The 26,719-nt window shown below is 41.1% G+C and overlaps 1 protein-coding gene and 3 long non-coding RNA genes across 4 annotated transcripts in view; all 4 read right to left on the reverse strand.

The window, feature by feature from the left end:
• LOC311428470 overlaps window positions 1-26,433 on the reverse strand; it is a 90,091-nt gene extending 63,658 nt beyond the window's left edge. Inside the window, exon 1 of the long non-coding RNA XR_014687737.1 lies at window positions 26,322-26,433. This is a non-coding gene — a long non-coding RNA (uncharacterized lncRNA). The remainder of the gene's footprint in view (window positions 1-26,321) is intronic.
• LOC311428454 (ubiquitin carboxyl-terminal hydrolase 42-like) lies at window positions 1,621-16,443 on the reverse strand (the record flags this gene model as incomplete). Its single annotated transcript, XM_084539898.1, has 12 exons — window positions 16,360-16,443; window positions 8,341-8,432; window positions 6,502-6,739; window positions 5,546-5,746; window positions 4,843-4,953; window positions 4,581-4,683; window positions 4,309-4,376; window positions 4,082-4,152; window positions 3,468-3,550; window positions 2,438-2,549; window positions 1,920-2,060; window positions 1,621-1,725 (listed from the first exon to the last, which is right to left on the reverse strand). Exons 3-12 carry the CDS (start codon window positions 6,728-6,730, stop codon window positions 1,621-1,623), a joined length of 1,224 nt encoding a protein of 407 aa, XP_084396024.1. The 5' UTR covers window positions 6,731-6,739; window positions 8,341-8,432; window positions 16,360-16,443.
• LOC311428468 lies at window positions 16,487-17,782 on the reverse strand. Its single transcript, XR_014687735.1, has 3 exons — window positions 17,691-17,782; window positions 17,445-17,594; window positions 16,487-16,502 (listed from the first exon to the last, which is right to left on the reverse strand). It is a non-coding gene; the product is annotated as an uncharacterized lncRNA (long non-coding RNA).
• LOC311428467 lies at window positions 17,791-19,588 on the reverse strand. The gene is made up of 3 exons (XR_014687734.1): window positions 19,448-19,588; window positions 18,141-18,300; window positions 17,791-17,804 (listed from the first exon to the last, which is right to left on the reverse strand). It is a non-coding gene; the product is annotated as an uncharacterized lncRNA (long non-coding RNA).
• Window positions 26,434-26,719: the final 286 nt, after the last annotated feature.

The following is a 26,719-nucleotide window of genomic DNA, read 5'->3' on the forward strand; positions in this document are numbered from 1 at the left end:
CACAAAAATTTCATCAGAAACTTTTTTGTTTGTTTGCATTTGCTTCATTTGCATTACCAAATTTGTAATTGTGGATGAAGGAACAGCCTGGTAGAGATCTTCATCCTCCACAGCACTGCTAAGAAAGTCAGGCTGTGACACAGTCTGACGAGCAGGCAATTTATTGTGAATACTGATGGTGATCTTCTGTTTTCTTGACGTATCAGTAATTGAAGGCCTGGTAATTGCCTGGTTTTGAACACAGGCCATTGGTGGTGCTGAAGATGGCCTTTTTAGGGTGACACCAGTGGTCTTTGCGTCCTCTTTTATGGATCCATTTCCATTTAAACGGCTTGAATTCTGTATTTAAAAAGAAGAAATTGCAAGATGGATTAACGCAAACACTGCATGTAACATTTTGAAACACAAAACTCTCCTACTGAGTGTTTCTACAAATGGTCTTAACACCTAAAAAGAAAAACACACTGCCCGTTAAGGATAAATGCAAGTCCAATAAGCGTATTCAATTCCTGCTTTTGGTTTACTGCAGATTGGTATCAAATTAACATCATCTTTGAAAAACAGCCAAGCAACTTAACATTACCTGCTGCTATTCCCAAATATATTTATTTTCCCCTTTAAACATACCCTGAAAAGCCTGAAGTAATCGTTCTGGTGCTCAGGAATAAGACATTTAGTTTTCCCTGTCTTAGCTAAAGTGACGAGGATAGGAAAAACAAGTCCTCTTTTAAATGATTTGAGGATTAGTACACTCTGCTTAAATAGTCAAAGAGCGTAGCTCTCTGTGCTTTAGAAAGCTGTCTTGGAGGTATAAAGTAATGGAGTCGCATGGCTGCACAATTTAGCAGTAACCACTGTTTGAATGACTCTGGCTGTAGCATGAGGGCTGTGAAGAAAGCTGCAGCGTGGGAAGGAAAACAAAACTAAGATGCCGAAAACCAAACAAAAAACCCCACACCAAACCCCAAACCCACTAGCAGTTTGGTGCCGTTATCTGCCCTCCCGCTTCCCTGAATTACCTTAATCATATGAGGAAGAAGTCGTGGTCCCAGAAATCCAGCCTGCTTACTATTAGCCCCCTGCTGACCAGGAGGGAATGAACAGGGATAAGATGGTGCTGGCAAGTAAAACGCACGTTCTCCAAGTGTCAAATCATAGCGCCTTCAGAAAAGAGCAGTGATCGTAGTTTAGTTTTTCTTTCAGCCTACTCTTGGATTAAATCCCATCCTATCATTTTAGAGGAACAGCTCATACGATATGGAAGCCTTCTCTACAGAAGGCTTCGCCATGACTACAGACTGAAAAGTAGAGAACAGTCTTCCTACTAAGACTATCACTTGCACAGCAATAATTCATTCTTACACCACAGATGGCCTTCATTTCTCTCCTTCTCTAAATTAGCCAGCTACAGATAACACATAGATAGCAATTTACATGAGTGCTGCAGTTTAAGGCCGAGCAACAAAAGATAATAAACGACACAGAGAATTTCAGGTTAGACAGAACTGAATTAGACAAATAATAATCTGCTCCCGGGATAGCAAGAAAAACACTTGCAAAACAGAAAAATATCAATAACAGGAAAGTAAATCTCTTCTGAACACATTTTAAGATTTGTTATTACCTGATATAAAAAAGTATGTAAGCTTGCTGACCAAGAACTCTTTTAATGTCAGTATGCACTACTTTAGCATCATTCATCTGATACCAAAGTCCATTACCAGCCTGCAAATAAAGACAACGATTTCTTTAGGTGAATTGCACGTTTTCCAATTGAAATCACGGATAGGAACAAAATACACACATGTCAAATAAAAATATAATGAAATCTTTTTCCCTAGAAACAGTAGCTGCTAGTCATGCTTTAATTGGTTTGCCAGCACAACCTTTACCCTGTTAGAAATGCTGTTGACTTCTACCTTTACATAGCATATATAGTGTCCTGAGTGACAGCTGACACCGTGATGTACCAGCACCGCGTATAAGGCATAGAGCAGTGGTTCTCCCATTGACTGCGACATGTAGGCTCTCAGGTCCAAATACTCCGGATATTTCACCTCCTAAAGAGACATCAAGAAGATAGAAAAATTATCCCAGAGTACTTCGTGGACTAGCCAGAGAAAAACACTTCCAAAAAACACAGACTAGAATTGATTTCTAGAATATATTTCTCGAATATATTTCTTGATTCACTACAAATAAGTCTTCCCATAAACAACGGTTAAGACTAGAAGTTGCAGAGAACTGTTTCCTGATGAATCAGCCTTCTCAGAGGAAAGCATATGCTTCTTGTCAAGCGGGAACTTTATTGATATTAAGAGAAAGAATAAGCCATAGTCGTTAGTCTACAATTATTGTCTGAAAATATTAACAACTTTCAGCTTTGGGGGATGTCCCATTACACAATGATATAGTTGCATTACAGTGGTAAATATACCTTGTTGATCTTTCCACCTGTGAAATCTGCAAATCTTTTCAGTGATATTGTGAGAACCTTGGAAGAACGGTGTATGGTAAATCTCTTGGACGCAGGAACCATCTTTTTACACCTTAAAACCAAGCAGAGATAAGTGTTTGAAGGCATCTTCTTTTTTCGCCCCCAAAACAAACTCCTTTTAATGTCTCACGCATGCCTATGCTATTTGAATGATATTTACTTGCATAATAGGTTGGTCTTTTTTCTTTTCATAAACCCATGCACTGCGTGTCAGGTTTGTTAATACACAGAAGAAGGTCAATTTTCCCAACAACTCAGAGCATAGCGGGAACAGGAATCTCTCACAAAAGGGTATGACCAGGTTGGATGGCAAGGTACCATTTCTTGGTCTACAAAAGTGGCTATTTGAACTCCAATCCTGGATACATTCTTTCAGCTTTCAAGGGAAATACAAATACTGAAAGCGGAACGAGAGAGCCTTGGTCCCCAGGGCTAGAAATTGCAAATAATCTCCAACATAGGTCGACTATCAACATCAAAAATACAACAGAAGCACATGGTCATTCTACAGGAGGGAGACATTTAACAGTAGGAAGTCTTCATGTACTGAGCTTGTCTGGAAAGACACTGAACCCATCTGCCATCCTTTGAAACAAAATAGTTCAGTTTGACACATTGCCCGCTCCAAGGTAGGACCTACGGTGTAAGCAGTGAAAATTAGCCACTAGCCCAGAGAACAACGGAAACTGGGCAGCTTACATCAAGAAAAGTACTGTCGAGAGCTAATAAATAGAAAGAACAAAAGTAGCTCTTTTTGAATTCTGATGGCAAAATACAAGCCAGAGAATTGCAAACCCATAGGGAATGCCTATGAACAAGACTTCCCCCCTCCAAGGAAACAAAAATCCAAGTCTTTTATAAACTTCCACAAAACTTGTAAGTAGATCCAAAGTTTAGAGGTAGTCCAACAGAGTCATGCAACATAGAAAACTGACATCTAGGATTAAGACCTAATTCGTCAAAATCTTACTCGCTACATTTATAGCAATTCTCTCCATCCAGCTCTTCAGGTTTCACAAAGAGTTCCAGAGCTCTGCTAACAGACGAAACCGCCTAGAGCAGCGAGAAAGAAGAGCGCAAAGTCACCGTAATTCAAAATTCCAGAGACATACTAGTAGTTTATAAGAGAATCTTACTAACATACTCAAGCGATCTACTAGGAGCACTGTGAAGAAGGAGGCAGAAAGAGCATGCTCAGCATTGACCTCACCTGGAAGGCATTTGACTTTGGAACAAATACTTTTCCAGTAGCCTAGACAGCATCTACAGTGTGCTTTGTCATCAATACTGGGGACAAATTCATCAGTCTAACAATTAGATGTATATTGAGGTAGAACAACAAAGAAGTAGGACAGCATTATAATTTTTGCAGAAAGAGAATTCTTTCCCCTTAAACCCAATGCAAATGCGGAGACTATTTACATGGGTTCCACGGAAGGACAAAGTCCAATCCACTTCCTTAGCACCACCAAGCTCTTACGTTTTAACATTATATGTGGTTTGGTTTTTTAAGTTAAACAAGTTTAATTTAGAAAGTTATGCATGTACTTAAACATCATGAATTATATTTAGAAAACATCTTACCTTTATATCCAAAGTGATATCAAGAAATGCCTCATACGTATCCGAAACTGCTTTGCAATTCAAGCACTTCACTGGAAACAAAATATAAATGCTTAACATTATGTGAAGGAGACTAACTGTCCAAATTCAAGTTGTTGACAGATACTACTTTAGACAAACTACAGACTGCTTTACTACTGACAAAAGACACAGATCAGTTCTAAGGACAGGAATATTTTTTCAAGTACCTCTTGATCTTAGAAATCCTCCAAATATTTGATGAATGATGGTGGTAGCTTGAGAAGATCTGTCCAATCTGGAAATAAATTATAATCAGACCTCAGAAGATTTAAGGCACAGAATTAACTCTTCAAAGAGTTTGATGAAAACCAAGGATGATGTAGACTTGCGTTGCTGATAGTAAATAAGGCACTAAAAGGTGCTAGAGATCATTTCTGAGAGTAAATAAAGGACTAGAAGGTGCTAGAGAATGTATGAAAGTGAACTTGTTTATGCTTACTCGGTGCTTCCGTTCAAGCACGCTTCCTGCATAGCATCAACAGTATAGCGCAAGAACTCGTGTGCGTCTTCTTGACTGCCAAAACGGAAATGTTGTCCTATTCCTAAATAAGAAGATGATAGTATTGACCTCATTTAAAAATGAAATCATTCTTGTATTTCTAAAATCTCTCTTCATTGGAGTGTTAAAACCACTTAGACACATCAAATAATTATTTGAAGATTACAAGCTATCGAAAAGAAACACATCTGAAGCCACTTACGACTGAGATTACTGATAACATGCGTAGGCTCGATGGCATCAACAGTGCAACGCAGGGCCTGGTTAATGTGAGTCTCCATCGTGCACATCATGCAAAAATCTTGTTCACGACCTGAAGAGTGAAAGAACAAAGCATCCCAGTCCAGCAAAATATCCATACCTACGAACATCTGAGTACAATTTAAGCTATAGATACCATATCCACTCTCCTTGCTACATTCTCTTCTCCCAAGATGCCAATGTCCCAACAGTCTTGTAACATTTCATTTCACACAACTTGACAGAAGAAAAATATCCACTAAGCCTGTATTCAAATGCATTTTGTGATGAGAAATCTAAAAGACTACTGCAAAGTCGCAGTTGTAAAGGCTGACAGGAATGTGAACTCCACAGGCTGCAAAATGTATTACTCTCTAAAATTATTACTAAATGCATTACTGTCCAATGCACTTCATTATTCCCATGAAGCAATAAATGATCCTTTAATAAATAAACAAACAAACAAACAAACAAATAACTAAATAAATAAACCATGGTGCATTAATTGCACTCCATATGCTATTCGGAGCCCACTGCTAATACAGTGCTCAAAGCCAGCTGCTACAGGTAAAATCAGGCAAATAAGCTTATCTCACAGAATCACTGCTGTTCTTTCACCTTCAGAGCTATCCAACAGATTCAAAATACTGTTAGAAAGTACTCACATGACTGGCTGTGCTCAAGAGAAAGCATGTAATTGGCAAGTGGGGGTGTGTAGGTCAAACACTGTAGAGTAGCATTAAGAAAACATGTGTTGCCAAGATTGTACAGGCCAACTCCAACACTTTGTGTTTCTCGCCAATCCATACAAATCTTCTCAGGTGGAAAAAGAATGCTCTGTGGCGGAGCAATTCCATCATTAACGACTGCAAGAAAGTTAAATTTAAAAAGAGATCTTGTTTGTTTGTTTCGAAGAAAGGTATTTAAAAAAATACTATTCTGCAGGAGCACCTAGAGGAGCTAGCTACAATCCAAACCAGAAAAACTTATTGCAGACAGCTTTAATACCACCAAATTCAAATTGGCTGGTCAACACAATGTTTTGGGGAAAAAAAAAAAACAAAAAACAAAAAACAAACAACTTTAGTCAACCATTTTAATTCTTCTAAGGCAAGGCTAACTGCCATTCTGTTTGTAGCACCTAATGCCAAGTTCCTCTCCATCTATAATCTTTAACCTGATTAACTCAACTACTGTTTTTTTCCTTATTATAACTTAAACCACAAACTTAGACTTGAAATTATACGGTAAAAACGTAAAAACTAGGAACTAGGAATGACGGTACCCCTACAGATACCAGATTTTTTCCTGAGCAATGTTATCCTTCAAAAAACCTGTGAAAAATGGAAGCTGTGAATAGCAACAATCAAACACTTTTCTCTGCAAAACAGAAAAGACATGGAGGAATCTGTGCATTACAAAAAGCTCCCCGTATTTCTCTGTTGACTGTAAATATATCAAAATTAATTTCTGTAACATCAGTCACTTCAGTTGCCTTAGGGGATTCGCTTTTGAAGTCTTTGTTCACAGTAGTCCCCTTCTCTATCAGTGCAACAAGTAAGAACTGCATTTTCTACTTTTGCTTTGAAGAAAATGGAGGCAGGATAAAACACACACTTACTTAGATCTCTTGGGGCAAAAGCCTTAGAATTTTCAGATGATCTACAGTAAATAGCACCTCCACGTCCTTGGGCCACAGAGACTTGGCTTGAATCTTCTGCAGGCACTATCCGGCCCCAGTTGGCGGTGCGTGACATCACTATTTTAGGACTTGGTTTCTTGGATTTGCCAGACCGCCTTGAAGAGGGCTTTTTAGGCTTTGAAGATTTGGGCTTCTTAGCTACGGTCATTGTTCACATCTGCAACAGAGACAGAAGTTCTGGCTGACGTAAGAATATCAAGAAGCATTCCAAGAAGAAAAGAGTAACAGAAGTCCTGTCACTTAATCTCAAAGAAACAGCCTTAAGAACTAAATCACTGGTATGAATGATTTAAAAAGAATCCCCAAACTAAACACACAAAGTGAAAATTTCCATCTAAACTCTATCAGTATTACTTTTCGCTTCTGCAGAACTAGTGGCTGATGCCATTTCTTTCCCTTCCGTAGGATTTTAATCCATTACAACTCTGGAGTCTTTTTAATATAAAAATGTAGAAGACATTCTCTGAGGGGAATCAGTTATTTATTGATTTCCGGAGTTGCGCAATTATCTGTTAATTAGTACCTATGATCTAACAGATAATTGTTGCAATTATCTATTGCTGGCATTAGTAACGGAACACTATTACTTCACTGCCTGTGTTTTTCTGTTTCGTCTGCACAAAGGTACCCAGAACTCACTGCTACTTTTCTTCTGTCTTTCCAGGGCTCGCCCTCTACCTCACTGTCTACTGCACCAGTCATGAGGGGTTTGTTGTGATTCTATAATGAGCCTAGCTTTTAAATACACCTTTCATGGGCGTCACTTGGTGACGGCAAGTTAATTTGTGAGGGCTCCTCAGTCTACATCATGCGGTCGCTTTTTCCAGGTGAAAAAGCGGAGCTGTAAGTGGCAGTACACTAAAGCCCTGGCATGCTGAGATCCAAGAGGAGAGATGTTTGGCCCTCCTTTTCACTCCTGGGAACCATATACCTCAAAACCCACAGAGGATGGGCTATATCTCAGAGAAATCTTGGGAAAGGAGAGCATGAAGAGCATGTTTGCAAATTCATTTCTCCCTGGGCTTCTTCTGCTTCTCCAAGAAAGACGAGTTTGAATATAACTTTGGCAGCAGTACTTCTGGTGTTTTACTCCTACCACATTTAAAACTCCTATGAAAAACTGAAAAGTTAGACTAAAAAGCAGCTCTTTCCGTTCTACTTTGTAAAGTTGCATGCTTTCCTCATGCAAAATAACAGGGGAATGTAAGCTAGAAACGGAAATGCTGAATGTAAAACAAAACAAAACAAACCTCAGCCCTCCAGGACAAAAGCCAATAACTGCTACAAAGTCCTTTTTAAAATGCTGATTAGGTTTCAAGGTGATACCGCTTTAAATAAGCGTAATTGTGTGTCCATAGGCAGAAGCTGAATAATGACAGGATGAACTTCTATACTTCATGTTTTGTTACTGTCTTACTGTAGCACACAGGGACTTGTTACCTTTAGGGAAACCACTAACCTCATGGAGGGTTTAAAACATAAGCTAGTTTGTTATACCAAAATGACGGAGAGAACAAAGCATAAAGTGCTTTCAGATTTCTAGCACGCCTTGATTGCTGTCCATTAAACTTCAGACACGTTAAACAAAACACAGTAAATAAGAAAACTCCTAGTCCCACAGCTGGCAAATTGTGTGCAGAGGTTGTAATTAGAACTTTTTTGCCCTGACGTTTTACATTTAAAATTGATTTTAAATCCATTCTATACACACTTTCCATTCCTGAAAAAACAATACGCAAACCTGACAAATGCATTTACATGAGAAATGAAGTCGTCCTTGTCCGATTGGAAGACTAAGGTGACAGCTCCTGGGCTCAGGGATAAGCTCCGATCTTCACCAGTGACAGCTCCTTTTGTAGGATTGAAAGGGAAAATGTTTCAGCAACACTTTGGAAACATACTTAAGGGACAAGAAACAAAATCAAGACTGCAGTGAGAAGGAGAACAGAAAAACAATACTGGGGAAAATGAAAAGGGAAGGGAAGGGAAGGGAAGGGAAGGGAAGGGAAGGGAAGGGAAGGGAAGGGAAGGGAAGGGAAGGGAAGGGAAGGGAAGGGAAGGGAAGGGAAGGGAAGGGAAGGGAAGGGAAGGGAAGGGAAGGGAAGGGAAGGGAAGGGAAGGGAAGGGAAGGGAAGGGAAGGGAAGGGAAGGGAAGGGAAGGGAAGGGAAGGGAAGAAGAAAAAAAGAAAAAAAGAAAAAAAAGAAAAAAGAAAAAAAAGAAAAAAGAAAAAAGAAAAAAAAAAAAGAAAAAAAGAAGAAAAGAAAAAAAGAAAAAAAAGAAAAAAAGGGAAGGGAAGGGAAGCAAAGCGAAGCGAAGACCTTGATCTTTATACTGACCAATGAGATAAGCCTTACACATTTTTAAGTTTATTTTTGACAACTGATTGAGGTGTTACCAGGTATTAAGTACGATTCAAGAGCAAATATTAACACTAGAAAGAAGAAATCCGATCCACCACCACTGTTTCAAAATACATCCATTTCTCATTTGGAGATGACGTCTCTCTGGCAAGATAGTAGAAAAACTGTAAATACCAATAGAGCTTCCTCTCCCGATGTTCCATATACATACCGATGCTGTTCCTACACCTACGCTCTGAGCATAAATTTATGTTGACATGAGTGACAAGAGAGGGTGTTACTCCTCTCTTTGTTTGCCTTGAGAGACACACCTCTTGTCCATTGAAAAGTAAATTCAAGATTCCAGATCAGTTAAGACAGTTGCTATCCCCCCATTCAGAGTTCTGCAGCAGCACTCTTCAGATGTGTTTAGCAGTCTCTTTAGAAAATGTTATCACTTAGGACCTGCTTCTCAGTAGGTCCACGTTTGGCCTCCGCTTAGCAGAGAGTCAATCCCAGCTTAAGCTTTCGTACAAGAGCCCCTTCACGAAACGGAGTTGAACCCTGACATAACTGAGTTGAACCTTTAACCTTGAAGCTTCCTTAAAGAAGAAAGCAGCACCCAGGCCAGGAAATAGAAATTAATCGTCACTTTACCCTGAAACGCAGTGGGCTATTCTGTGCTGGCAGGATTGCTGCCGGGCTGGCCGACGAGGTGGCGGGCAGCTCCCCGGGGCCACAGGGCCTGGCACAGGGAGCCGCCGGGGGTCTCCAAGGTCCGGGAACAGCAGCAACAGCGGCAACAGCAGGGACAGAGGGGACAGCAGCGACAGCAGCAGCCACCTCAGCCGGGGCCGTCTCCACAACCGCCACAACGGCCTCGGAACGCCGCCGAACTCGGAGCTCCAGCGTGACGCCTTTTGAACCTGGCCGCGCTGCTCATGGCTAAAACCAGAGCGTTTCCTCCGGCGTGTGTTTACTGTCGGTGCCGGATCGGCCCTCACCCCGAGCTCTCCCTGCCGGGAGGGCTTTGGGGTTGGGGTTTCCCTCCCGCCGCCCCCGCGGGCAGGCCCCGCGCGCAAGGGGTCCGCGCTGGGGAGCAGCATCTCACCCACGGCGAGAGACCGAGGGCACGACATGAAAAAGCCCCGACACGAAAAAGCCACGACATGCGGCCGAGGCGGCGGGGAGACGGCTCTGAGGGAGCTGCCACTTCGCCCCGCCGTCCTCCCCTCCCGGGCCGCCCCGCCGAGCCCCGTGCGCCTCAGGTGCTGCGCTGAGGGGGTGGCTGGCTACTGAGACAGCTGCCCAGGGCACTGCTCATGGCACCGAGCCTGACGGAGGTCAACAAGTGTTGAACAATGCTCTCAGACATCGGGTCTCACTTTGGGGTGGTCCTGTGTGGAGCCACCAGTTGGACTTGGTGATTATTGGGAGTCCTTTCCACCTTGGGATGTTCTCTGATTCTAGGTCAGCAATCCAGTAGCTGATGAGAAGTGTGGAGTCATTCAAAGGGAAGAGAGAGCACAACACTTCTCGTTTGCAGAAGCGGCTATTTGGTTACCAAACCGACGATTCCTTTGCTTCTAGAGCAACTAACAGCAGGGATCCGCTTTACAATGGAGGGAAAAGAGTCGTTGGCATGTCATGTGAAGTAACCTTCAAATCCCAGAGGATGATTTTGTTGGAACTTTATTCAGCTGAAAACACAGAAGCCTTGCTTTTGCTTGTGTTAGTTACAGCTCCAGTTTACTTTGGTTGGGAGGGAAGGCATTCCAGGCTAATGTGCTGTACCTGTTCCTTCAGCTCATTGTCCATAAATGGAGGAGCAAACGAAATCAGTTTTATCTCCATTAAATGCAGCAGACAAAGCGGAGTAGAGGGCGATCTAGCACTTAATTTTTCCTGTAAGCAGGAAACCCAGAACTCAACAACACTTTTCAAATCTTGTCCTGCAGTAAATGACCAGCTGAGTGAAGCTTGCATTTAGAGGATGTGCTCCTCCAGTAGACGGAAATAGCTTTTCCTCTTCACAAGTGCAACTGAGTGGTGGACTGGCAGCTACGTGGTTAACTAGTTGTGCCAAAGGGGTTGTGTTGAATGCACAGAAAAATATGCAGGTCCCAACAGTAAAGGGTTGTCTGTAGGCATGACACTGAGTACAGATGTTGTCTGCAGGTTCGTGCAGAGTGCACCGCGCCAATAAGCACCCAGAGTCGGAATGCACACGAAGGTCTTTTAATTATATAATTACTTATAGAACTCTGCAGAGTCAGGTACTTGGCCATCTTTCGCAAAGCAAGCACACCTCTGACTCGAATCGCCGTCATTTATACACAGGAAACTTGTGAAAACTCTCTCTTTGGCTCCTTTGGATTGGTTATTACAGCTCACCTAACTTATCTCCACTGAGCTTGTGCATTACAGAGGAATACCGGGGGGGAGGGGGAACAGGAGAGGGGGGACACACACCGAATCCCACATTAGCATAGATTAGCATTTTGACAGGTGTGATTTTTAATGTGCTAATGACCCTTAATGAGAAAAAGGTTACTAGAGGTCAGTCTGGAGCTGGTGTTCTCCTTCCTGTTTTTTCCCTTTTAGCCCTTCTCTTCCTTGCTTCTGCTAGCTCAAGGCTACCTGTCTCTCTCCTTCTTTATTTTCTCAGCTAAAAGACTGCACAAGCTACAGGCCTCCCTATTTGCTTCAACATTTCCTTGGTTTTGTTTTTTTTTTTTTTTTTCCCAGCTTTGGGACGACACAGGTGTGGTTTGATATTTGCCAGTATAGCTAAAACTCACGCCAGTCTGCTCACGCACAATAAGTAGTAAGATTTAAGGACTGGTTTCATCGGCTTCTTCCATACTAACATCCTTCTTATGTTTTAGATATGCTGTAGTTAAATCAACACTAAGTTACTACTTGTGGAGTAATCGCCTTAAGCGACTAGGCATCATAAGCACACCTCCATCCCAAAAGCTACCCGCCTCCAAGGTGCAACCACCCCTCACTGAGCACGCCCTCGGAATTTCTCAGAGCCTGTACCTTTAAACGCAAGTGAGATCATTTCTACCAAGCACAACCAAGATATGCATGACTAGAGTCACTCAAGCTCCACCTTAAAGATAGAAAATAATATCAATTGCTTTAAGAGAAAGGGGATGTTAGGGAAGATACTATCAGGAAGGATTCCTTCTGACATCACTCGACAGGCTGAGCCTCTCACTCCCCCACCCCCACTCCATTGGGACGCCGTGGGGTAAGATCTGAACGCTTGCTTATACCAGGCGTCTCTGTGGAATCTTAGAAATCTCTAGAGTTTTGATGCTTTTTCATGTCTTAATACCTAGGCTGTGTACCTGTGCATTTCATGCATGCTAGCTTGCTTTTGCAGACAGTGAATTTATCACTGACAATCCAAAGAACCTGTGTACCTGTCGCCGTAAGAAATTGCACTTAATTGCATTCTTCCTAGCTGTGAGAGTTCTCCTCAAATGCGACTAGAGCGAGGCCGTACTGCGTTGTTGGTGAATCCGTGACCGTGATAGTTCAGCACCCTGAATCCGACGGGACCCATGACGGTCAATCGGCTACACCCCTTAACGCGACACTACTAGACGAAGAAGATGACAGGGCTTGCATGCACTGCATTAGGCTTTGCATGTGAAAACACCCCCAAATAATTTCACGTACATTTAACGTTTTTAAAGGGAAAAAAACAGGAAGGTGTAGTCTCTCTGTAAGCTACAGCCCTACATAGTTAAGGCATCAGCATTCATTCCTTTGCTTGATAGCAAAGTATGAACATACAGAAGAGTTAAATATTTTCTTTGCATTCTTAAAGGCGATTTTTCAGACTTGGGCTTCAGTTGTTGGAGTTGAAGAAATCAGTAGACATCCTTACTTTTACGTTAAGACCAAAATCTTTATCTAAGATTGTGTTATCTAACGCAACTAAACTCCCACCCCCACATGGTTTTTTTGTAACTTCGCAATGATCTTGCTGCAGTCCCACTCTGATGGTCTTTCAGTAACATGCAAACTGCCGTGGCAGATTCTGTTACAGTGCTTTTCTATTGACAGCGTGCATAACACTCAAGGTAAAGCCCCTCATTTTGCAGTGGGGACATAAAGTGTTTCTTTGGACCCTGCTGCTTCTGTTAGTACTCATTTTTTCACAAACTTCTTGAACCTGAGCCGTGCCTACTGAGCCAACGAATGCTTTGATGACACAGTATTTTGTCAAAGCAGTTTTGCTTCTTGGAGCTACAGAAGCAGCTCTGGCTACGTGATAGGGAATTGTGCTGCATTGGCAAAACCAGACTTAGCTACAGACTTACAACACTTGCTAACTCGATCTATTTCAAATCTCATTTTAACTTTAAAGGACAATCATTTTTGTGGCTCCTGTCTTACTAATTTGCCTTGTTTTGCATGGAAGGGCAGCCTGTGAATGTTTTGCTTTATTGCATGCTTCAAAAAAAGGCTGAGGAAGAGACTGGAGGAACCTTTGCTATTCTATGGACTTTCCCCCGAGAGTGTGGAATTGCAGGCTACTTGGATGAATGTTCCAATGTGAGTAAGGGAGCAGACCTCAGCCAAAGGAGGTGGAATCCTTGCTTAATAGTAAGTATCAGTGTGGGGACATCTTTGCTTAACGGGAGCCGTTTAAACTCTTCATAGAAACAAAATAAGCTGGACATCTTATGTTTGGAAAGCAGTATGGTTACACAGCTGCTAACATAATGACTTGAGTCTACTGCTCTGCAACTTCAGGTTTTGTTTTCAAGCAGTGCATACATCAGTTTAAGCTTTGGACAAGGAGATTTGCAATGCAAATAGTGATAAACCAGAATCAGCGGCGCTGACGAGTGTAATGGTGAAATGCAGCAAATCAAGTATTCCTGCAGAAATGTGAGATTACAAAACTAGCAAGCCATGAAGCACTTTTGTTGTTGTTGTTGTTGTTTTTTAAATCAATTCTTATATGCTGAAATAGCACCTTCAAGAAAATCTGTTTATCTAGCCAGGTAACGGTGTCTCCCTGTAAACAGGAAGGAAATGCCAGGAGCAGCCATACCTCTTTGCTGTCAAACTAAAGAGCAAGTCGAGGCCAACATCATGCCATAGTGCAAAGGCTTGCTAAGAAAGATCATTCTAAGAGGTCTGCAAGAAAAGATGACTTACTTTGTCATAAGTTTGTCAAATAGAATGGACGAGTTAGTAGTCGAGTACCGCCTGTGTCCGACTCTACAGCTGCGGCGCAGCTCCAAGTCCCTGTTTTCTCCGTGGACTCGTCTCACAGTTTTTGCACCAGCTCTACTCCTCAGTGTTCTGGTGACTGAAACGCAGAAACAAAGGATTTTGAAACAGTGAAGATGGGATTCTCCTTATTTCACCGTTGCTCTTGTAAAATGGAAACAGACAAACAAAAAAGGCACCCTGAAGTGGATTGAGTTTTCTTTACATTTCAGATCAGAAGTTGGTGTCACAACCACTGCATTCCACTTCTTTATCGCTCTGCACGTTTAAACTGTCTACTTAAAACTGGGACCTGTAGGGAAATTTTTAAAGAGACTGAAAGCTAGTCAGACAAAAACAAACGTGCAACTTTTGTTCCATGCAGGAGGGAAATCTACTCCACTTATTTCTGTCTTGGAAAAGTGAGAACAATCAACACCTTTCTCTAAGGTGTTTTCACTCCATTCATGTCAAACTGTATCTAACAGTGCTCAAAACAAACACTAGGACATTGCAAGCCTCTTCCTAAGAGGTGTATGTTTGATTACTCTGTTTATGCATGCAGCACTTCCATTTCCTGCATTAGGATCTAACAGCTCAAGGAGGGAAGAATCGTTTCAAGAGAAACACCCAAACACCACATAAACTCGTGCTTTTTAGAAAAAAGCCTGCCCATTGTTTGCCATACAGCACCCTTTGGCACAGGTTTGTTGCTTGCACTGTCATTAAAAGAGCTAAGAGGACAAGGGGAAGGGAAGAGCTACACCACTGTGCTGCTAGGATCACAGCTAAGGTTTACTTTTGTGCTTGCCAACTATAAAACTAAGTTTGAACTTATCAAGTATCGATTTACTTTGCACAATTAGAACGGTTTGCTTTGTGCCTACCAAGCTGCAATTCACACTGCTCCCTCCCCAAGGAATTCATAAAATCTCCTATTTGCACCTACCTCTCTTCACAGAAAAGTCACTGAGGAGTGAATTCAGCTGACTACAGAAGGCTTTGGGGCCAAATGAAAGCCATGGAGTGACCAAGTGCCATCCTCTTCAGTAACCAGTGTAAATAGGTATCCCGGGGACTTACAGCCACTTACCTGTGTTATATTCTTTTTTTCGTTCCAATTTTGGCTTTCTCAACTGCCTACATTAAGAAAGAGGACAGGGCAGAGAAGGGAGAAAAGACTTGTTGTATTAGACCCATCAAGGATGGGAAATTTCACCATGTTTACAAGCCAGTGCTCCATGGTATACAAAGAGAAGCCTGTAGGCCTCACGCAGGATCCACATCCCAAGTCTGTTGTGTGCCATATACACGCGGTTCTGTATGTACCCACATTTCCTAGCTTGCTCATGTTGAATTCTCAAAATTATGAGCAATAGCACCCAAGTGGAAAAGATACATGTCCTGGTTTCAGTTAGGACAGCGTTAGTTCTCCTCCTAGTAGCGGGTAGGTTGCTATGTTTTGGCTGAGGATGTGTGAAAGGATGTTTAGAAGAGTGCTGATACCACCCCGATATTTCAATTGCTGCAGAGCAGTACTTACAACAAGCCAAGGACCTTTCGGTGTCTCACTGTCCTATTGGCGATCAGAATCGGCGCACAGCAACAGCTGCGAGGGGACAGACTCAGGATGGCCGACCCCAACTGGCCAAAGAATTCTATGCCTTATGGCAACACGCTGCACCATGGATAGGGCGGGGCAGCCGGGCTGCTAGGGGTTACACTGGGCACTGGTCAGCGGGTAGTGAGCAACTGCATTGTACATCACTTGTTTTGTACACATTACTAGTAGCAGTACTATCATCATCATCATCATCATTATTATTATTTTCCTGTCTTAATAAACTGTCTTTATCTCAACTCGCGGGCTTCACTGTCCCGTTTCTCTCCCCCATCCCAGAGAGGGAGGTGGGAGGGTTGCAGAAGGGCTGTGTGGTGTTTAGCTGCCGGCCGGGTTAAACCACAACAACACCTCAAAGGGGTTGGGGAAAAAAACAGGCTTTTTTTAGAAAAGCAGAAGACTTTCACTGAGAAGAGGGATTCTAGTTTTAAGGTACTGGTACGCCATCAGCATGCTCATAGGCCTCTGCTGATTTTAGCCGGAGGTTTATCAGGCCACAACTCACTGCACATGCTTTCTCTCTTGCTTTTCAATCTACAAATCGAACAGAGATTGAACATATAGAAATACAGTACCTTGAAAAGCGTCTTCTCTTGACATTTCCCCTCAGTATCGCCATACTTTCTTCAAAGCTGGAGACTGAACACCGCAGGATGCTTTTGCTCATTGATCTTCAACGGTGTCCGTTGAAACATTCATTACTGGGAGAAGAATAATCCTAGGGAAAGAAGGAAACAAGAATATATTTATGTGAACCACGTAGATTCAGATAAAGAAATTCTGCCTCACGCAAGTTTAATTGACCCTCCTGACTTGGTAGTGGGGCAACTAATGGCAGGCAGACACTGAAACGCTGCTGTGCTCAAGAAAAACCTGGAGAGAAAAAAAAAAAAAAAAAAACAAAAAACTTTCAAAACTAAAGCTTCCTTTTCCCCACCGTTTTCTTGTGGATAACTTAAGCTTAATATCCTTGGCAAAAAGATATTGCAGCAAAACCTTTCACATAAACTTAGTGTTTCGTGAAAAACTACAACAACAAAACATTAAATTCAATTGGAATTTTTTTCAATAAATTCAATTGGAATTTAAATTCAAAACTTTAAATTCAGTTGAATTTAAATTAAAAAAAATAAACTAATTAATTTAAATTAAAAAAATTTAAATTCAATTGACTGTTCAGAGGAACAGTCAAGCTTGACATTCTACATCCTAGAATTAAAATCTAGTTTGAGTTTTTCTCCCATCTCCAGACCTTGCTAAAGATGCTTATTAGGAGCTCTGTCAAAAAAAGTGAAAGGCTTGTTATATCAAAGCTTCGAACCCTTCTTACTGCCCTTGACCTTCTTCACATTGCTGCTCCTACAAGGGTGAGTACTATCATTTTTAGTACGGGAGGGAAGCTGTCATATCCTTGAGTGGGGGGTCGTTCTGTTTACAAAATGAAGTTCCAGTAAGAGTACATCAAATGAACCAACTTTCTTTGAACTTTAATTCATCGCTATATTGAATGAATGACCTCTGGATTTCTCTCTCCCATTTGGAAGTCAATTTGAAAACAAACTACCTCTGCCATAAAGAGCCAGGCATCAGAGACACCTGTTGCGCCTCAAGAACAGAGAAGGTATGAATGACAAGAGCAGCTGAATAAAATGCAACTTGCCATTAGAAATGGGTGTACTGGCATCTACAGGTGCCGCTGGCATCTCCTCATTTTCATTACTCTCTTCATCTGGTTTCTCGTCTTCAGTAGCAGGGTTCTGCTGTGGTGACTTGGAGTTGTCGCATGGAGCACACGCTGCAGAGGTGCGACCTTGCAAGAAAGAATAGATACCAAAGATCTTCGTCATGCATTTTCAGTTACAAATGCAGAGACAAGTCTTCAAATCCTTAGCGTTAAAGCACGTACCTCTTTTCTCACGAGATTCTTTAATTTGTTCACAAAGTCGTCTAAACTCTGTATCCAGTTCGTTCCTCACCATTGAATATGCAGTGTCTTGCAAAACATAGGCGCTGTGACGATCTGAAATTTTACACACTTTAACTGAATGTTGTCTACCAACCAATGAAACTGTTTTGATCACAGAAGAAAATTGCTTTCTTCATAGGTTGGTTCCGAAAGGTTCTCTCAGTGAATATTTTCAGCATAACAACATCGAAGTTAATTAAAACAAAAGCACTAGTTCCTTGGGAACACTTATATCACAATTCCATGCCCAAGTAGCAAAATGATAAAATATTTACAGTCTGGACGTCCAAAATCAGCTAATCCATCCGAAGTCTATTGTCCGCACACAGCATTTATCCATCTATATGTTTGACAGATTTTTTAAACTAGGGCTAAAAAGCACATCCTCACCTGTAGATCTTTGATCCGGGTAGTACTCTAAGGCATTGTTACAGATTAGATCGATGTCCTTCAGCTAGTCTCCGGCAGCGAGGTACTGGCGCGAGTCAATTTGAGTCAGAACTGTTGAAAGATCCATCGGCTCTTTAATCCTTGTGGCATAGTCAGGTACCTGCAGATCAAATACAAGCATTCAGAGGTTTTCTTAACCTTGCACACTGTCTACCAAAATTATTCTGAAGACTTTAAATAAACGACTTCCTAAAAACTCTGAACATTTGCGATGCATCAGAAGATGCTGACATTAACCAGTTTGCTTCTCAAAAATGGAAGGGCTTTTTCATTTTTTCATTAGAGCGGCCACGAGAGGACAACAAGAAGTAGGGACGTCAGAAGCACATGCATGGTAGAGAAGAAACACTGAGGGTGGGAGATTCATTTCACTTTGCTTCAGAAAATCACAACAGTGAAAGCTGAGCAAGCCATCCGGCATTCTCTTTGTTGTCGACATTGAGGAAAAGGTGCATGAATTGCACCTGTGAAGTACCTATTGCAGGCATCTACTTTAGAATGAGATAACTGGGCCCTGAGGTGCTCATTTCTTCCCTCAGACCAGAAGAGGAGCCTAATGACCAGTTCAGATGAGGACATATGTATCTGTCTAGATTTTTCACAGCTCAAGAACCTAGGAGAAAAGGGGAAGAAAAGCCAGTGGAGGCCCACATCAAGAGGACTTTGCTGATCCGCAGGTATATTCAAGTTACATCTGTCTTTGAAATATACGCCCCTAGTTTAGGCTTATCTCATAAATTAAGGAGAAAAAGGCATCTAAGCAGCCAATTGGAGGAAAAAGAAAACACACTGCACTTATGGTTGATTCCTATTGAGGAGTTCCAGATGAAACAGAGAACAGGATCTCAAAACTTAGTTTTACAAACTGCTGCTCCTATTCCTGTTCCCACAGGAACTGACAGTCCAAGAAAGGGCTTCAGACTTCACTCAAGTAGTCCTGTAAATACTGTTTGTAATTATAAGGAAAGATCTCTGTGCTTTGCAGTGCTGTGACACGCCTACATATCAAAGCTTTTTCACGAGCAAACTGTGTTGGCATTTGGACTGGCTTTTTAGAATGAAACCAGGGCTTTCAGCGAATAATCCCATAAGACACATTTGAGAGTCAGCAGAAGTAAAAGCACTGCCTCTGCTTCTTGCAAAATCCTTACAGTGCAGCCCTAAAAACAAAGTTGAACCTTCCCCAAAACGCTGAGAAGTACGAACACTGAGAAGTTACAGACACACACGGATCAGCACTACTTTACCTTCTGTGGGTCAACGGGCTTTGCAAATTCCCTGAAACGTCTGTCAGTGGCAAGTCTGTGAGTAACGTCCCTCAAGAAAATTCTAAGGTCATGCAAGGTATCCTCCTCTTCCTCCTCCAGCATCCCTACTTCTTCCTCTTGTGGCTTCTGAGGCTCAGCTGGTGGTGCTACAGGCACAACTTCCAATGTCCAATCAACTTCAATTCATCAGGAAAAATTAGCCAATTTACAGTACTCAAATACAAGCATATGACAAATTACTGACAGAAAATGACCACCAAAGCAAAGCCCTAAGAGCTAGTAACGTCGATAGGAAAGTTTTAGATGTACTTCTCATATCCTCCTCACCTCTTTTCTTTACGGGAGGCTTAGCCACTTCATTTAGAATTAGGTCCTCAAAAAAAGGCTGCTCTCTCTGCCCTACCAGGCAACTCAATATTGCACACTTCTCCAAATTCCGTATTAAATAATTTTTGGATCTAAAGCAGAAGGAGGAAAGACATTTCAGATTTAAGGCCACAAAAAACTCATCTTCTATTCCAAAAAGACGAGTACCTTTTCAAATTAAGAATAACCTGAAGAACACAAACTGAGAAAAGTTATCATCCTGGCCTTAAAACGCTACATTTTCAGAGGCTGGCACGGCAAATTCAAATATCACCTTTAAGAATCACCTGTAGAATTAAAGCTCGCTGAAGGGATTGTACGCTACACTGGTAAAGTAATGGCTTTCACCACATCCAACAGCGCCTCCTTTGTATTTACTTGCCTTGCTGCAGCCTTTACTTAGAACCTTTACGGCTATAGAGGGAAGAGAAAGGCTTCAGCAGACAAGTGAGGGCTTTTTGCTGAGTTTTTATTTCTCTCCCAAAAGGTGTCTGAAGTAGCTAGTACCTCTACGTCTTCCTCCATTTTCAAGTTCTAGTAATAAAAGGTAGGTGAGGAATTTCACTACTTATTTTAGAAGGAATTTACAGCCTGTACAAAAACTTCTGTGGGAACTCAAGCACTTTCAAAGCAGTTGATAATAAACACGTCTAGGTAAGACCCGTTCTCTTCCCCCAGTGACTGAGACCAAATCATCAGAATGACAACAGCGTGGTCCTGTTTTGGGCACCTTCCCTTAATGTAAACTCTCAGAAGTCAATGAAGTTCTGCACCTACTTCTACTACAGTTTATTTAGGACTACAACTAGAATTCGATTCCAAAGTTACTTTAGCAGAAATTGGAACTCAGCTTTCCAGCTTGGAAAGCTTTGGCCTATATGAAGAAAGAAACTGATTTACTTATTTTTTTTTAATCAAAGTGTTTCAATTCTCTACTAAATTGCATTATTAGCAGTTTACCCAACATAGCATGGAATGGCAGACTGTCAGAAGAAATCTCTTCAGTAAAAACCTCCTCTTGTCATTTCAAGCACTGCATATTCTTGACTGAACCACTTTGTAGCCACCAGAATTATTGTATTAATTTATTATTTGCATGTGTGAGAAGGGGGTGAAAGTCACTTGCTTGACTCAGAAAAAACCTTAAGCAGATGCTTTCACGGTATTTTTTTCTCTAAGCAAATTTTAAGTGATTTGTTAGGGTGCCTGAGTAATAACAGCATGCATTTAAGAAAGCACAGCATTTTGATGCTGAAAGCATTCATAAATTACAAGACACTGAAGAAATAGTAAGGAAGGTATTGACAAATACCTCTTCTGGGAGATCTAGTGACGTACATCAGACGGAGCAAGCAGCAAAACTGGCAAAAATGCTGGAATGTTACGTAGTAGAGTTAGAAAAGTAAGTTTCAAGGCAGGTCCAGCGTTGTCCCACCATAAATGGATATCTGGGACATAAATTGTGCTTGGTGTTGTCTTCTGAGCATTTCGGATCAGCTAGTGAAAAGGAAAGCTTGGGTAAGAAAACTAAAACACGTACAAGAACCTCTTAATACATAGCTACATAGCCATCTGACTGCCCCATGAAATGAAACTACGTGAACAGAGTGGCAAGCATCCTTTCACATAAGGAATTTCTCTGTGCACCCTTTCAGATTATCAGTATTCGGAGAACTCTAGTCAGAAGATGGGAAGGATATATTCAGGCAGTGGCTAGACACCGTAGCTATATGGCCACAGCCACAATCATCGCATAACAAAGAAAGGAAATGTCCCGCTTAAGGGACACATCAGTATTCAGTCGTGTAACATGTCTGTCCTTACTTGTATGGCTCTCAAACGTTTCCACTAAAGGTAAAAGTATTTTAAGGTAGTGATGCCAAACAAGAAAATGGATTTCCTGCCTAAAAGTAAAAGCACCAAATCTGTTCATTTTTTCTAGTTAAAACCACATCACCGTGCAAATGAAGTGTTTTCTGAATGTTAATGCTTTTAGTGCACATACTGCAACAGCACAAGTTGTGTATGTCCGTGCGAAAACAAAATAACCAGAAGCCCCAAACCTTGGTTGCCTTACTAATATAATTTAGAAGAAGCCTACAAAAAGTAGCCGACATGCAGTCTGATACAGAGCCATCTACCGGGAGCACACAGTCTTAGGAGGCAATGAGAACTACTTTCTGGATCCCAGTGACATGAGCAGCATTTCTTTCCACAAAGAGATGTTTATTAGCAACACCGCCCAGCTTCCTGAGCTGCTAGCAACAGCCTCACTGTAAAATTGGGTATGGAAAATGTCGACATGTACAACATCCGGATTGTTTGTGGTGCTGTCTAAAAGAAAAGGGGATTTTCAGACAGAAGCAAACATCCCAGCACATTAAAACAAGGCCACCTCCATTACCAATGAATTTTGCTCACCTTACTTGCAACTCGATTGATCCTTTACATACAGTCAGTGAATCTGATGAGAAGAAAAAGAAAAAAAGGTACCTGTCCGCAGATTTCTTCTGGCGATGCAACGTTTGTAAGCAGAACAGAAAGGTCCAGGGTGTGAACGGGAAACTTCTCCAAAGCGTGCAACACCACGGGTGCCACGTAAGAAACCTGGCCGTACCCTTCTTTTCCTACTATTAGCAGACGGGGCTGGCATGATGTTGGTTCGCAGAAAGCACTCCTAGAACAAGAGTTAAGAAAACAAGCTTATAAATGAGGTGCTGAATAGACACACAGATGTTCCAAGTAATTTTCCTATAGACTTTCTTTTCCCTCCCCAAATAATCCAAATGGCAGCGGTACATTAAATACATGTAAGATTTCCAGTTAAGTTATTCACTCATTCCAATTGTTTCACCTTCTTCCCTTGTGTTTCCTATTCTTTACTAAACCAAGACTGCAAATTAATATCCCTGCAATCTTGCTTTACTTTATTATAAATTTATTATTTATTATATATTTATTATATACTTTATTTTAAATTTATTTTTATTTAAAAATAAATTGGTGAGGACCATTTGTTTCCCCACTACAATCAGGCTGTACCTCTGCTGGCTTAAATCAAAGATGCTAGAGACTTAGCCTTGCTCTAGAGGACAGAAAATCTTCTGGACAGCACAGCAATAGAAACTGAGAAAAATAACTGATCCAGCTGTGACAACATGATCTAACTTTCCAACTGTGGGCTTGCATGACTTCCATACTAAAATAGCACAAGATTAACACAACTTGGTGGCTTAACAAATAAAGACACCATTCACATTTTTCTCAAGGTGTTTTAACAAGCCATTTCTCAGTTTTCTTTCTGCTACATAATTCACTACTGGTTTAACAATCCTGGAAAACAGAAGGGCAAAAGGTGGCAACACAAACCCATAAAGTTGGGCTATTTTTAGCTAAAAGGACAGACTGCACATTTATGTGGTCTTGAGTCTTTCAAAGAATGCCATGGATTAAGTCAACGTGTTCTGGTAGTCTACGGATCACTTTGGCTTACGAAGAGAAGCCTGGGCTTTTCAATTTGGTCATTCAGAGCAACTTCATTACAACTTTAGTCCCTCCACCCTTTCTTCTTGTGAATACCAAGCACCCCTTCAACACACAAACTTGATGTTGCCCCTTCGTCTACCACCCCTCGCACTTTTAACAGCTGGAACTGTTTACAAAGACTCAGCAGACCTGAGAATTTAAACATAACAGGGATCTATCTTTCTTTACCTGCTGAAACAGAGGCATTTTTTCTCTGGTCCGTTAGGCATTCCATCTTTTAATTCATCTCCAGAAACCAAGGATGCATCGTCATCACTGTCAAACATATCATCTTGTAAAATAGGATTGAAATGCTCTGAAAGGCAAAAGAGGTTTGTTAACTTTCCTGAATAGCCTTTGTCTCTTTCTCTTCCATTAATACAGCTTCTAAATCAGTGCCAAAACCCTTTCTTCATTTGAGAGCACACACTGAAAGCTATTTCCTAGAGTTCAGCCCACCACAGATCTAAGGAGATGGCACAAGGCCCTACAAAGCTCTACTAAGTACCACTGATGTGTATGTATAAGGTACGCTACTCTTGGTGATTTTTTTCTCCCCCTTAGAATAAAGGAGATTACGAACAATTTCTGCAGTTGCTAAATAGCTAAAAAAACAAACAAACAAACAAACAAGACCATTTCTTTCTGGAGGAGGTTCCCACAATGAAAGCATGGGGATAAAGGATGTGATGGCCACAGAATTCCATTCATCTAGTAAATATCAATGCTAATTGATCTCATGTGCACGTGTATAGTACGATCCACAAACGTTTAAATTAGGAGACTGGTTAAAAAGGATGATAGCTAAAACAATATTTAGCTTAGACCAGTTATACTTGTATCCTGGTCCTGACATTCTTCAGAAAGGAATTAGAAACATTGACCTAGAAATGCTTCCCCTCCAAAGATCTGAGTTTTGATTTTTTAAAGAAAAATAGGTGTCTTATACTTCAAACCTCAAGTCAACCTCTACAAATGCTAATTATCTTAGCTGCCGTCAGAAGCAGGATGCTTCAGTAGAGAACGCATCGTCCTTTACTGTGTATTGAGTCATTCAGAGCTTCCATTTGGCATTTCAGTTTCGAATCCACAATAAAACCTATGTGTTGTATTCCAGACTTGCCCAAAAAAAAGACATGCACATGCAAATAATAAAATTCTACCACCATTATGTCTGAAAGCTATAAGTTGATTGCACAAACCACAAGTTTTTGCTTTAGCAGAATTATAAAGAAGTGGATGCTGTGGTTATACCTTGCTGTCGGTCCTCCTTTAGTGCAATCTGTGCATGCGGGAAGATCTTCTGCACAACTTGTAAAATATTCTCTACTGATCTTTGAAAAAGTGGCTTGAAAATGGGTGATAGTGCTTGTACGGGTGAAGCCTTGATCCGGTTTGAAGCTGGAACAACCTTCTTCATAGCCATGAAAAAGTCCTTTGCTTTTATTTTAATAGAATTAACGTCTAGTAGCAACTTCTCCCTACTTGCATAAATCTGAGGATAGCATTGGCCATTGGCGTAGAGAGCACAGCGCAGCTTCAGTACAGAGGGATTTGATATCTGCACCACAGTCTCCTAACAAACAAAAATCAAACGTTACATCAGTCAAGGCCCAGGTTTACAACATGCAACATTTAAAGAATTTGTAATGCCAAAACCAAACAGCATAACAGGGAATTCAAAGTGCTACCGCTCTGCAAGGATGTTTCATGTTGCTCACTGCCTGATATCCTGCACTTATGCAGCTGAAGCAGACTCCTCATCAAAAACTATACTCTTGAGGAAGATGCCCCAGAACCACTTAATGTTCTCAGACAACAAGAGGAACGACAACAAAGAGTAAATAGATGAAAGGATCTCACACAGATTGCTATGAAGGCGTGCCAGCTGCCTCGTTGACTAGTTGTGCAACAAGGCACAAGAGCATGGGTACTGCCTGGTACAAGCTAAGGTTCTTTACAACTTGGTCACAAGCAAGAATCCGTTTCTGTTTCAGTCTTACCAATGCATTTCTCAGCTAGTTCATCAAGCAACATGTCCGGTGGCTGAGGGGTCCAGTCACGAGTATGAATCTTGACAATTTCTTTTCTAGCCTGGAAGCAAAATCATTGCATTTTAGCTTGTCCCAAGTTTTCCTTAAAAATACCAACAAGAAACAAACAAACCAAAAGGCAAACAAACAAACAACAAAAAACAAAACAGTCCTCCCTCAAAACCCCTCATCTACTAATACACTTTTCTTACTTGCTCAACTTTCAAGTATTTTACAGTTATTTAATATACACTCTGCATTGTCAACCAGGAAATTGAATATTTCTTATTTGTTATACTGAACTTTTTCTAGGAACCTACAGTGAAAGAAAAGGCATTTATAGCTTCAATAACAAGTTTCCAAACTACGAGACCTAAGGACCCAGAGGAAAATACTGTAATGAAAAATTTATCCAGAAACATTTCTTTGCTGTCCAAAAAACTTCTCTAAAACTTAGCAAGCTTTCATTGGGACAGTCTCATTACTTCATCACATTTGCTTTCCAGTCAGTAAATTCACAGAAAGCACTTCTGGCACAATGCTTCCAATTGCTACAATTACTATAAAGAAGAAAAGAATTATGACTCAAACTACTACCACCGAGCAGGGGCACAATCAAATGCAAACACGTCCCCTATTCATTCATAAGTGAAGGATTGAGACCAAAAACACAACTTCATGATGAAAACACCCAAGTGGACTAAATAATTAAGCAAACAGGTACAACTTTGGGAATGAAAGGTTTGATTATAGAACTAACTACTTGGTGGTATCATCCTGACCATATATATCCAGTACCAGATTTGTCCTCCATGGAACAACGCAGTGTCTCCACGTATCACTCTTTTGTTCAAGTTGTCAATATTTTTTTTTTTCCTATAAAGTTGGACTTTGCCATGGTAGCACTAACGTTGAATTTAAGTTCTCACCTCTTTATTTGGCAAGTTGAAGAGGAAGTGTCTGCCAAAGCGTCCTGGTCTTCGTAAAGCAGGATCTATAGAATCCAGTCTGTTAGTAGCTCCGATTACCACGATCTCCCCTCTGTTATCTATGCCGTCCAGAAGGGTCAGAAGAGTTGAAACAATGGAACAAATAGAAAAATATAAGTTTTACTTACTGGTTCAGTAAATTTTGTTACATTCCACATGACTTTCTTGATGCCGGAATAACCTTCTTCCTAGCGGTCATTCAAAACTGGGAAAAAAATAGTCTACCAAGTCGGGGTTTTTTTGATTTGATAATAAATCTGCAGACTGTTAAGTCATCAAGCACTTCAAGACTGTTTGAAATAATCTCTACGTTAATATAAAAGGAGTACCGCACACTT

This window comes from Aythya ferina, assembly GCF_964211825.1.
Source record: "Aythya ferina genome assembly, contig: HAP1_SCAFFOLD_81, whole genome shotgun sequence".
Classification (NCBI taxonomy): domain Eukaryota; kingdom Metazoa; phylum Chordata; class Aves; order Anseriformes; family Anatidae; genus Aythya; species Aythya ferina.